At 45.5% G+C, this 13,965-nt stretch overlaps 1 protein-coding gene across 2 annotated transcripts in view; it reads left to right on the top strand.

Moving 5' to 3' along the window:
- Positions 1-13,965, top strand: part of syne1b (spectrin repeat containing, nuclear envelope 1b) — a 394,236-nt gene that overhangs the window by 173,454 nt on the left and 206,817 nt on the right. For both annotated transcript variants that reach the window (XM_056296155.1, XM_056296154.1), the window contains 4 exons: positions 3,548-5,708; positions 7,485-7,822; positions 8,927-9,071; positions 9,554-9,772. In XM_056296155.1, the coding sequence (XP_056152130.1) occupies positions 3,548-5,708; positions 7,485-7,822; positions 8,927-9,071; positions 9,554-9,772 (2,863 nt within the window). The remainder of the gene's footprint in view (positions 1-3,547; positions 5,709-7,484; positions 7,823-8,926; positions 9,072-9,553; positions 9,773-13,965) is intronic.

Below are 13,965 nucleotides of genomic sequence, written 5' to 3'. Positions count from 1 at the left end.
CAGGAGAACGATCATGTCAGAATAAATGCAAGAGAAGAAATGGTAAAACATGAGAGACATAAGGGATCTTGGGAGTGTGAATGAACACAAACTATTGGAACAACTTTTTCTGATCACAGAAAGTTGACTCAGTTCATCTGGACACATTTGTTGACAAACGTTTCATCATCATCTAAGTGACCTCTTCAGTCTCAGCTGACTGCAGGTGTCCCACCCTTATAAACAATACAGTGACTGCAGGTACCTCCACCCTTTAAACAATACAGTGACTGCAGGTACCCCCACCCTTATAAACAATACAGTGACTGCAGGATCCCCACCCTTATAAACAATACAGTGACTGCAGGTGTCCCCACCCTTATAAACAATACAGTGACTGCAGGTGTCCCCACCCTTATAAACAATACAGTGACTGCAGGGGTCCCCACCCTTATAAACAATACAGTGACTGCAGGTACCTCCACCCTTTAAACAATACAGTGACTGCAGGTACCCCCACCCTTATAAACAATACAGTGACTGCAGGATCCCCACCCTTATAAACAATACAGTGACTGCAGGTACCCCACCCTTATAAACAATACAGTGACTGCAGGTACCCCACCCTTATAAACAATATGTTGACATAATGACTGAAACCAACGACCAGTTTCATATGAAAATATGGGTGTGACCATTAACTCGAGTTTCAGTGGCCGTGTGTACTATTCACAGAGGACTGGGAGTAATTGCAGTCCTTTGTAAATAGTACACATGGCCATTGTAACTCTAGTAAATAGTAAATATGCATATAGGCATGACCTAATGGTCATGCCTATATGCATATGAAACAGATCGTCGGTTTCGGTCGTTATGCCACTGTATTGTTTATAAGGGTGGGGGTACCTGCAGTCAGGTGAGGACACTGTATTGTTTATAAGGGTGGGATACCTGCAATGAGTTAAGACTGAAGAGGTCACTTGGGGCCCAGACACACCAAACCGATTAGTGACGACGAAGGCCGACTGTTGCATCGCCTCACGTCGCCTGCCCTCTATGCCAAAAAGTAGCACTTGAACACATTGCAAAGACTACTAGCATGTAGGTTCTGCACTGATTCACTAAGCTGAACAGCCAATCAGAGTGATCTCTCTCACCGACGGGCTCCACCGATTCAACATGCTGAATCGGCCAAAAAGCTGCTGACGGAGCCGACTAGTGCCGATGTTGCGGGACACACCGCAAAAACTAGGGTCACAGACACTCACCGACGGCCCGACATTGGCCAACCGTCGGCCTGGTGTGTCAGTGTCCTTAGATGAGTGATGAAACGTTTCTCAGTAAATGTGTACAGATGAACTGATTCAACTATTTGATTTTCTTACTTGAATTATTGAACATGCATAGAAACTTTGTTCTGACCCAGCATTCTCATGAAACAACCAGAGCAAGTGGCTACAGGATAAGAGGCCAGTTACTTTTTTTTATATTGCTGTTATCAGTCCCATCTGTATTAATGTTATTCTAGAAGAAAGGCCATATTCATCCAGAGTTGACTTATGTATGACCTGACTAAATATCTGCTAAAAAAAGAGCATCACAGTGCACAGAACAGATCTGCGGGAGGCCTGGAACTCAGTAGTGATGCTTGTCTTCATAACAATGGGTTAGGGTAATGGTATTATTTTAAATACCATAGAGACTGACTGTAAAACATCATCTTCAGCAGCTGAACTCACCAATACCAACACAGCTTGAGGCACTGTTGAGGAAGGACACACTAAGAGAATCAGTACTTCATTAAACAAAAGACGCTTTAAATCCAAGTACTCAGTTCAAATTCCCTCTTCAGTATATGAGCCCCATTGTTAATAATAATAATCATCGTCATCATTACATTTATATCGTGCTTTTCTAGACACCCAAAGCGCATCACATTGAAGAGGGTAACTCACTTCAACCACCACCAATGTGTAGCACCACCTGGGTGGTGCATGGCAGCCATGTTGCACCAGAACACTCACCACACATCAGCTTGAGGTGGAGAGAGAGGAATCATTGAGCCAGTTACATGGGGGATGATGAGGTGGCCAGATGGAGAGAGCCAGGTTGAGAATATTGCCAGGACACCGGGGACCCCCCTACTCTTTGTGATAAGTGCCATGGGATCTTTAATGACCACAGTGAGCCAGGACCTCAGTTTAACGTCTCATCTGAAGGACGGCATCAGGACAGCACAGTGTCCCCGTCACTGCACTGCGGCACTGGGATTTGATATTTGTTGTTGTTGTTGTTTTATAATTCCAATTTTCAGAGGCAACCAGCAATTTTAAGCAGTTCATGTAACAAACAATTCACTAAAGTTGGATCGGTTTCCGGTTTGTCAGTTCGGTTCAATGTATGAGTTTAAACCGGTTTGATTTTAGGCAAATCGACTGAACTGGCATCGTCATAATGAGACGTTTTGGCAAATTAAAAAGTAGCCTACATCAGCAACCTGTGCCGATGGCATCACAGTGCTAAATCCAACTTGTATTGCATTAGTAATTAACAATAAGAAAACATAAACATAATATTGTGTTTGTTTATACATGGACTAACGGAGCCAAAAGCACCATTGGTGCCAAGCCAAGGCCGGCAACAAATTCACATTTCAGTAGAGGTGGGTGAGAGGAAGATGCGCACAGTGCAGTGTGTTTGTTTACTTTATTTGGGGGTGATGAGGGAGATGAGACATGGCACAGTTAGTGCCAAAGAAAACAAACAGCACCAATATGGCGACATTTCGGAGGTGAGCCTAAAAACAAAGACCAGGCAAGGTGTAAATGCTGCATTCTTATTTAGTTTTATTGGCAATTGACAAACCAACTTAGAGGTGCATTACCGCCACCAGCTGGACTGGGGTCTTTACACTCCATCCATTATCCAAACCGCTTATCCTTACTCAAGGTCGCGGCGATGCTGGAGACTATCCCAGCAGTCATTGGGCGGCAGGCGGGGAGACACCCTGGACAGGCCGCCCATCTATCACAGGTCTTTACAATCATTCAGTCTCATTATGTTCCATTTGGGACTGGCTGCTGAGTCAAGTGCAACACCTAGTGGTAAAATTCTATATACCAGTTCAATTCGGTGTTTGGCTTAATATCAAACTGGTTTGAAAATTTTTACATTGGCCCAACCCTACCGTACACATCCTGTATAATGTACTCATTCAACAAACCATACCCAAACATGATCATTCAACAAACGATACACATCTTTATAACGTCATCACTCTACCAGGCTTTCCTTTTGCCTGCCAAAAACACACATATGTTTGTACAAGTAACAGAGTAGTAAATTATACATTACTGTTCCTTTTTGATGAGCCCCTCCTAATTTTCCTTGCCTCCAAACTAATACCCAAACCACACCTCACCAAACCATACCTCCCCAGCCACAAATACCTATCAGGCTTCCATAACTTGACTGAACAAACTGCAGTACATAACCTCTTTGTCCTTACATATTTTCAGTATTCATTTTGTCTAAATTATTGTTTTTTGGGCTTTTGTTTGTGCCACAGAACTGATGCTGAGAGTTCCTCTGAGCATTTGGAGGCTCTGAAGAAACTTGCAGTTGCTCTCAAAGAGGAAAGAGGAACCCTTGAAGACCTAAAGGAGAAGAGGCAGAAAGTCCTTCAGCATCTGAACTTGGATGACAAGGAGCTAGTTAAGGAGCAGATCAGCCACTTTGAGCAGCGCTGGTCCCAGCTCCAGAGTCTGATCGAGAGAAAGATCCAGTACTCAGTGGTTACCCTGGAAGACATGGGCCAGGTGGAGGCCCGCCTGAGGGAGGCCCGGGATTGGGCTGAGGAGCAGCAGCCAGTTTTGTCTGAGGCCATGAAGATGAGTCCTCCACCGGAGCTGGCGCAGAGCTTTCTGTTCGACCACCTGAGCATCTGCAGTGAACTGGAGGCCAAACAGCTCTTGTTGGCCCAGGCCATGGCAGATGCCGATAGGGTTTTGGCTCATCTGGGCCTCAATGAGCGACAGCACCTGCAGCAGCTGATTGCTGACACTCAGTCTGAGGTGGAGTCTCTGAGCGTCAAAGTGTCCCAGCGCAGGAAGCACCTCAGCAAGGCCTTTACGGAGAGGACACAGTTTCTGATGGCCGTTAGCCAGTCCATCACCTGGGTCCAACAGAACGAGAAGAAGGCCCAGGTGGAGGAGTACGTGGCCCTGCTCCCTGATGACCTGGCCAAGCAGGTCAGAACCTGCAGGAACATCCAGAGCAGCCTGAAAGCCTATCAGAGTGAGCTTACCTCCCTGTGGGCTCAGGGAAGGGACCTGATGAGAGATGCCAGTGAGGACGAGAGGAACGAGATACTCACAAAGTTGCAGGAGTTGCAGAACATTTTTGAGAAAACTCTGCATAGATGTGGCCAGAGGCTACAGGAACTGGAGAAGGTCCTGGTGTCCAGGAAGTATTTCAAGACAGACCTGGAAAAGACATGTCAGTGGTTAAAGCAAGCTGACATAATAACCTTTCCTGAAATCAATCTAATGAACGGTGACACAGAATTGGAAGCTCAGTTGCTTAAGTATCAACAGATAATCGAGCAGGCAGTTGAATACGAGAGCATCCTCCTCAACGTACAAAGAGCCGGCCAGGAGATACTGCCCACACTAAATGAAGTAGACCACTGCTACCTGGATGAAAAGCTCAACACCATGCCTCAGCATTACAACAACATATTGGCTTTAGCCAAAGAAAAACGGGAAAAAATCCATCAGGCCATTCTGGCAAGGAAGGAGTATGCCTCTTTTATCGATGTCACTCACAAAGCACTGAAGGAGCTAGAGGAACAGTTCAATAATCTGGGGACACAGCCTGTTGGCTTGGAAACAGAAGAAGTTGTCAGTTTGCAGAGCGAATACAAAGCCATTCAGGCAGACCTTAGCAATCTGAGTCTGGCAGTCAGTGAACTGAACCAGAAGAAAGAGGGTTTCCGGAGCACGGGTCAGCCATGGCGGCCAGAGGAGATGACCCAGTTGGTGAGTCTCTACAACAGCCTAAAGAGGCTGGTGGAACAGAAAGTGGAGCACCTGGACGACACACTGGAGTCATTTGAGGACCACAAGGCAATGGCCCAGCAGGTCGATTCTGAGCTGAAAGCCACCAAAGAGCAGCTGGTCAAGGTCAACGCTGAAACCCAGTCGGCGGAAGAGAGACTGAAGAATTACCATGCTCTGGCGGGGAGCCTCCAGAGTGCCAACTCTCACCTGTCCAGGCTGATGGAGCAGATGGACACTTTGGCTCTTCGTGTGGACCAGGCAGCCCAGGATGCCTCCAAGGAGCAGGTGCTGCTGTGGCAGGAGGAGCTGCGCTCCCTCCAGTCCGCGGTGGGCGAGCTAATTGAGGAGTGTGAGAACAGGTTCGTACAGAGCAAAGACTTTGAGACGGAAATGAAGAGGACACTGGACTGGCTGCAGCAGGTCAGGGATGAGCTGGGCTGTGCCGTCATTGTGGACGTGAGGGTGGAGAAGGTCCAGGAGGAGATCAGGAAACAGCAGATCATGCAGGAGGAGGTTCAGTCCATGTTGAGGATTGTGGCAGCTCTAAGCAGCAGAGAGAAACAGAAGTACATCAGTGCCAATGAGCTGGTCCCGACCCACGTGGACACGAGCCTGGAGGAAATGGCCAAGCTGCAGGCGGATGTTCAGAAAGCGCTGAGTTCCAAACAGGTGAATAGTATCTCACAGTAACTACACCAGTGCTGCTTAAGAGATTTTGCTACACAGTTACATTTATTTTTAGTAATTACCCTCACCAGGCGGACAGGTGGATAATCTGTGTAGTCGTGTGTGTGTGTGTGTGTGTGTGTGCGTGCGTGCGTGCGTGTGTGTGTACAGCTAATCTCATAAACTACTGGACCTATATATCAGCATAAAAGTGAAGAATCTCTCATAGTTTTGGTGATTCAAAACCTCCGAAAAACCTTTTTCTCACCATCGCCGCTCCCTCTTTTCATTCACTCTCTAGCTCGCTCGCCCAGCGCAGCTCTCTATTGCTGCCTGATCTAAGTCAACTGTGCGCATGCATATGCATACATGTGCAAGCGTAAATAGATTACCCAGCTTTGTTGTATTATGAAAATATAGACAGGATTAGGGTTAGACCAAAATGGTCGCATAGCAAACCTTTACTTTTTGGAAAGCGAGATTTCATATTGTATTTGGTCACATTTGTATGAGTGTCCGCCTGGGAGGCTGTGCATCCAGACTGGCAAGCAGAACGTTTTTATCAGGCAGGTATTTTAGCTTGAGCGCTGCAATTAAAAACCTTTTTTTTTTCCCCCAAAATTTCCGTTCAGTTGGATTGGGCGCTGTGGACAAGTCTTATGATGGCAGAAAAACACTGGTTTTTGGCCCAAGTCCGAACACCGGAAAAGAGGGGATACGGAGGCGCTGCCTCCATATTTTCCCTTCTCCCAGTAGGCGAAAAAAGGGGTGGTTTGTCATCAAGTACGAGATACGTCTGGTGGGGATCGGCACTCTACTGAGTACAATCTTAGTTTGTTATGTAGTCCCCCCCCCCCTTTTTTTTCCCCTCTCAATTGTATCCGGCCAATTACCCCACTCTTCCGAGCCGTCCCGGTCTCTGCTCCACCCCCTCTGCTGATCCAGGGAGGGCTGCAGACTACCACATGCCTCCTCCCATACATGTGGAGTCACCAGCCACTTCTTTTCACCTGACAGTGAGGAGTTTCACCAGGGGGACGTAGCACGTGAGAGGATCACGCTATTCCCCCCAGTTCCCCCTCCCCCCGAACAGGCACCCCGACTGACCAGAGGAGGCGCTAGTACAGCGACCAGGACACATACCCACATCCGGCTTCCCACCCGCAGACACGGCCAACTGTGTTTGTAGGGACGCCCGACCAAGCCGGAGGTAACACGGGGATTCGAACTGGTGATCCCCGTGTTGGTAGGCAACAGACTAGACCACCACGCCACCTGGACGCCCCCTATTATGTAATTCTTTGAACACGTTCATGGGATAACTAGATGTAATTATTACACACCTCATTTTTTTCATTATCGGCATCAACGTCAGTAGCCTTACGCCAACAAGCAAGACGGGCATCCATCCCCTCTGGACCAGTTTGTTGAAGGAAGGAGGAGTTCAGCAACATGTTTGTGAGGTTAGCCAGCGGAGATTATGTAGAACAACAAGGAGTGTAATAAATACATCTAGTTATCCCGTGAGTCTTTACAAAAAAATGGCAGGCAATAAAAAAAAAGTGTGTCACAACTTTCCGATACGCTTCACAGAAAATGAGACACATTCAGTAGGGTGACATGTACGATCAATGATTGACTTGAATGAATTTCTCTTTTGTTTTGCTGCAAGAATAAGAAGTTTTAGACCATAACACAACAATATTACAATTTATCATGTTTAAATATTCATTATTATTGTTGTTATTGTCATTGTCTTTTCTACTTGTTTTTGTGAAGATCACATTGGAGCAGGCCTTGGTCTTATGCCAGACATACCATTTCCGGATGCAAGCAGCGTGTGAGTGGCTGGAGGAGGCCGTATCTTTCCTGCAGCAGGCCAGTCTAGGTGTGGATGTGGAGAACTACGAGGAGTGTCTACGGCAGCAGGAGGACATCCTGGCCACCGAACAGGAGTTCCTTATCCATCTAGAGGAGCTGCAGGCACTGCCGTCCCAGTTGGACAAACTGGTCAACCCCACCGCCCGCCAGCAGCTGCGGCAGAGCGTGGAGTCGGCCCAGCAGAGGGGTGTGGAGGTTCGGGATCAGCTCCAGTGTCATCAGGACGTCCTGCAAAGGTAGTTGGAAAGAGACAAACAGAACGTCCCACAAATGATAGAGCATAAAGTTAAGTGAATGAATGGATGACTGTATTTGTAAAGCATTTCTAGTCCAGGAGCATTTCATTTCAATGTGAAGAGCATATAAAGCACTTCACATTGAAGTGACTTGATCACATTACAGTATGTATGGCCTCAATATGATTGGACTTTAATTGGAGAAAAAAACAAAAACAAACCAGAAAGACTTTGGTGTTTGTTGAATTAGATAACTACTCTCAGCTAGTGACTGGTTCAAAGAAAGCTGAATCAGAGAAGGCTGAGTCAGTTCATCTCGACACGACGTTTATTGACAGACACGTTTCATCATCATCTAGGTGACCTCATCAGTCTCACCTGACTGCAGGCTGACTGCAGGTATCCCACCCTTAGAAACAATACAGTGGCATTGTGAAGAGGGAACGACCAAGAGTAACGGCTAATAGTATATCTGTCGCCATCTTACAATGCTCTTCTGTGTTGTGCCATCCTCTTGGCCAGCATCTTTTTAGTTTCCCCAATCTACAAGTCATGGCAATCCTCCTGGCACTTAACAGCTACACTATATTGCTCTGTTTGTGCCAGGGGACCCGATCCTTGGGGTGGACCAGCTTCTGGTGCAGCGTGTTTTGGGGTTTGAAAGCAACTGAGACTATGTGAGCGTGTGTGGATTGACACTAGCGTGGTTCCGAATCCCCGTTGTCGCAGTTTAACAAGCACACTGGCTCACTTACCCCATCAGTGTGTCCTCCGCAGCCCACACAGAGCCAAAAGCTCAGCAAGACTTTGGTTAAAACGTTCAGTTAGTTGGGAAAACAGTCTGTTCAGTTGGTCCAGTGGACAGTTAGTGGAAACTAAACAAATAAACAAAAACAGAAAAGGTTCAAGAGAGTGCAGAATCGAGGCTACCATCCACAGCGCCATCTTGATGATGGGCCAGTCAGATTTTCTAGTCAGTTATTTTGAAACAGCCCGGAATAAAACTGTTCTCATTTTTCTGTGATATTCATGATGTTACTTTTTCTGTCATTGGCTTTAACAGTTTGTCTGTTATTCCACTAACGTGTCTTTTGTCGTCCTCAGCTGTGTGGCCCAGTGGACGTCATACCAGGAGGCAAGGCAGACTGTCATTGAGTTGATGAACGAGGCAGAGAAGAAACTGACCGAGTTCTCCACGGCGAAGGCCGCCACAAGCCAGGAAGCAGAGGAGAAGCTACGCAGTCATAGAGTACGGCAGCCCAAAACAATTTCCACTCAGAACACAAACTGTAACTGTAAAACTGGGTAAAAAAAAGGTTTCAATTTGTTCTTAAGTATTTCACATAAAAATAAAATAGTAAAGAAAAGGCCTTACAAAACGACAAGTCTGAAGAGCTCAGAAAATTGTTAATTTCATTTATTTATTATAAAATTTTCATTTATTATAAAATTTTCAGTTTTAAAAAAGGGCAAATTGGTTGCAGCATAAAACAATGACACAAAACTATGTAGAACATATAGGTAACACAAAGACAGATGAAGAAAACTGAAGAAAACTCTCACCGTAGAGAGACAGAAGTATAGAAAGTGTAGTTGTCGAAGTTGACAGAAGTTTCTAGTCCAAGGGGCTGAGACTTAGTTAACAATCAGAAATGTTTCCATACCTCGATCTGAGAATGACGCCGTACACTGAAATCTCTCCTTTTGTTCTTTTCTGTCTTTGTCTCCTAGTCGCTTGTGTCTCTGGTGAATGGGTTCCAGGAGAAGCTGAGTGGTTTGGAGGAGCAGGCCTCCCAGTTAGAGCTGGTGGGGAGTGACGCCAGTAAGGCCACCATCAGCCGCTCCATGACCACTGTGTGGCAGCGCTGGACGCGGCTACGCAGTGTGGCCCGCGGCCAGGAGAGAGTGCTAGAGGACACGGCACAGGAATGGAGAACCTTCAGGGAGAAGGTACGGGAACAAAAAAAATGACAGTCAATCAGTTAATCAATCTGTGACAAACAAGAAGAGACAGACTGATAAACAGAAAAATACACACACACACATACACATATACAGACAGATATGACAGAAAGCGTAACAGACAAATAGACAGATACATAGCCTTCTTCTGTAGACAAATCAGTTGGCACATAGACTGGTTAAAGATAGATCAGTCAGTCGATCATTCAGTCAGTCAATCAGTAAAAGAAGCTCAGTGGCTTCCAAACTTTATATGTGATTATGGATGATAATAATGAACTTATCTGTATAGTACGTTTTTAAAAAAAGGTTTACTAATAATAACTTATTTTTATAGCACTTTCTAAAACAATGTTACAAAGTGCTTTACAAAGAAATAAAACCAGACAAGGCAAAAATAAGAGTAAGACCAAATAAGAGTAAAAATGAAAACAAAATAAATAAACAAAAACAAATATCAAACATTTCTAAAAGCTCTCATGAAAAGAAAAGTTTAAGATGAGAGTGAAAAGAAGCTAGAGTCTTAGTTTGTCTTAGTTCAACAGGAAGAGCAGTCCATTGTGTGGGGGCTCTAACAGCAAAAGCCCGAACACCCTTTATAACAAACCAAGACCTGGAAATAACCAGCAGGGCTCCATCTGCCAATCTTAATGGTCGACAGGGCATATACCAGGTCAATAAATCAGAAATATATGTAGGACTAAGACCATTTAAAGCCTTAAAAGTGAGCAATGAAATTTTAAATTTAGTTTGAAATAGTGTAGGGAGACAAGCACATGAGTGATAGGGTCATGCGTCTTTGTCCCGGTAATGATCCGTGCAGCGTCATTTTGTGCCAACTGCAGACGGTGGAGGGAGCCCTAGCTGATACTCCAATAAAGCGCATTACAATAGTCAAGCTGAGAATAGATAAAACATGTACACATTTTTGCAGATTGGCAATTGATAAAAATGACCTAAATTTGGAGATTAGGGGCGTCCAGGTAGTGTAGCGGTCTATTCCGTTGCCTACCAACACGGAGATCGCTGGTTCGAATTCCCGGGTTACCGCCTTCTTGGTCAGGTGTCCCTACAGACAATTGGCCGTGTCTGCAGGTGGGAAGCCGGATGTGGGTACGTGTCCTGGTCGCTACCATAGCGCCTCCTCTGGTTGGTCGGAGCACCTGTTCAGGGGGGACGGGGAACTGGGGCGAATAGCGTGATCCCCCCCACGTGCTACATTCCCCTGGTGAAACTCCACACTGTCAGGTTTAAAGAAGCAGCTGGCTACTCCACATGTATTGGAGGAGACGTGGTAATCTGCAGCCCTCCCCGGATCAGCAGAGCGGGTGGAGCAGGAACCAGGACGGCTCGGAAAAGTGGGGTATTTTTTTGGAGAGTAGCTTGAGCTGAAGAAAGCAAAATTGAACATGTTTGATTTGATTATCAAAACTGAGGTTAGCATCAAATATGACTCCCAAGATTCCTAGCAGCCTGCTTAAGACTACCTGACAGACCACCAAGATTAGTACCAAAAGAGCTGATGGACTTTTAAGGACCGGACCTCAAACTTATCATCACTAAATTTTAGAACATTTTCAGACATCCAGGATTTAATGTCAGAGTGGCAAGTTGTGCTAGGGTGCTAGGATCTGTGGGTTTTAGTGGCATGTATAGCTGAGTGTTGTCAGCATAAAAATGCTAAAGCACATCATGATTTTAAATGACCTGGCCAAGGGGCAGCATGTATATAGAAAAGAGAAGGGGGCCAAGAAGTGAGCCTTGAAGGACAACACAACTCAACTGAGCCATCGAGGAAGTGGTTACCTTGTACAACAGAAAAAGTTATTTTGGTGAGGTAAGAGCGTGATAAGTTAAGAGCTGAGCCCTTGATGCCAACCCAAGTCTCTAAATGATGTAAGGCGATGTTGTGATCGACTGTGTCAAAGGCAGCACTTAAGTCTAAAAGAACTAAAATCGAGCAGTCACCTCTGTCTGCAGTCAGCAGTAGGTTATTAGTGACCTTAACTAGAGCTGTCTCAGTACTATGAAGTGTTCTAAAACCAGACTGGAAACTGTTGAAAACACTGTTAGTGTTCATAAAAGAAATCAATTGAGATGAAATTATTCTCTCCAGAACCTTAGATAGAAAGACAGTTTGGGGCGTCCGGGTAGCATAGCAGGCTATTCCGTTGCCTACCGACATGGGGATCGTCGGTTCGAATCCCCGTGTTACCTCCAGCTGGGTCGGACATCCCTACAGACACAATTGGCTGTGTCTGCGGGTGGGAAGACTGATGTGGGTGTGTGTCCTGGTCTCTGCACTATCGCCTCCTCTGGTCAGTCGGGCGCCTGTTCAGGAGGGAGGGGGAACTGGGGGGAATAGTGTGATCCTCCCATATGTTACGTCCCCCTAGCGAAACTCCTTGCTGTCAGGTGAAAAGAAGCGGTTGGCGACCTCACATGTATCAGAGGAGGCATGTGGTAGGTAGTCTGTAGCCCCACCCCCGCTTCGGCAGAGGTGGTGGAGCAGCGACCGGGACGACTCGGAAGAGTGGGGTAATTGGCCGGATACAATTGGGGGAAAAAAGGGGGGGGAAATCCCCCCCAAAAAAATTCAGTTTGGAGATTGGTCTGTAGTTACTTAAGGATAGGGGAGCTAAATTAGGTTTCTACAGCAATAGGTGATCAATGACATGCTTAAAACTGTCTGGAAAAGAACCAGAGAATTATTAAGAATTTGCAGAATAACGGGGCTGATAGTTGAAAATACCTCCTTGAGCAGCTTAGTGGGAATAATGTAAGATGTAGGAGGAGGAGTTCATATTGGAGACTGTACTCTCTAACACAGAAATTGTAATTGGTTGAAACTGCGTAAACGAGGCAGAATTAACATGGGGAATGGAGCAACAGCCAGGCTGCATTTAAGACCTGATTTTCTCCACCTTATTTACAAAATGAGTGAGAAATTTTTCAGACAAGTCAACATCAGGTTCAAAAAAAGGAAGTGGAGAGACCATTAATGACAGAATCAATTACCCTGAAGAGAACTTCAGGATTGTGGTTATTTCTTGATATTAGTTCTTGGGACTTTGAAATATGATAGCGTTATGGTCAGTTACAGACACCAGATTAAGACACTTGAGAGAGAAACCAGATGATATTTAATGGTCTAAGATGTAACCTTTGGAATTTGTGGTCCCTTTAACAGATTGAACGAGGTTAAAAGAGTCTATAAGATCCAAAAAATGTGAAGCCAGGGATTGGGAAGGACAACACACATGAGTATTAAAATCACCAAGATTAAGTACCCTGTCATATTTTAGCGTGACAATAGATAGGTCAGAAAACTCAGACGTAAAACTAAATAAATTATGGGGCTTATAAATGAAGATGCAGAGTAAAGGGGGAGGGCAGATTTAGATTTTGTCATATGCTTTCTCTAAAACTGTAGATTTAGAGAAAGCAAATGACAGGGTGTCGAGAGAGGAGGTGTGGTATTGTATGAGGAAGTCAGGAGTTGCAGAGAAGTATGTAGGTGTGTTGCAGGATATGTATGAAGGAAGTGTGACGATGGTGAGGTGTGCGGTTGGAATGACAGATGGGTTCAAGGTGGAGGTGGGATTACATCAAGGATCAGCTCTGAGCCCTTTCTTGTTTGCAATGGTGATGGACAGGTTGACGGACAAGATCAGGCAGGAGTCTCCATGGACTATGATGTTCGCGGATGACGTTGTGATCTGTAGCAAGAGTAGGGTGCAGGTTGAGGAGAGCCTGGAGAGGTGGAGGTATGCACTGGAGAAAAGAGGACTGAAAGTCAGTAGGAGCAAGACGGAATACCTATGTGTGAATGAGAGGGAGGACAGTGGAATGGTGAGGATGCAAGGAGTGGAGGTGACGAAGGTGTATGAATTGAAATACTTGGGGTCAACTGTCCAAAGTAACGGGGAGTGCAGTAGAGAGGTGAAGAAGAGAGTGCAGGCAGGGTGGAGTGGGTGGAGAAGAGTGTCAGGAGTGATTTGCGACAGAAGGGTACCAGCACGAGTTAAAAGGAAGGTTTACAAGATGGTTGTGAGACCAGCTATGTGTATGGTTTGGAGCGGTGTTGTAATATAACGAAGTACAAATACTTTGTTACTGTACTTAAGTAGAATTTTCACGTATCTGTACTTTACTTTGTTATTTATATATCTGGAAACTTT

The sequence above is a fragment of the Lampris incognitus genome, chromosome 16, assembly GCF_029633865.1.
Source record: "Lampris incognitus isolate fLamInc1 chromosome 16, fLamInc1.hap2, whole genome shotgun sequence".
NCBI lineage: Eukaryota > Metazoa > Chordata > Actinopteri > Lampriformes > Lampridae > Lampris > Lampris incognitus.
This window is presented reverse-complemented; position numbering and strand designations above follow the sequence as displayed.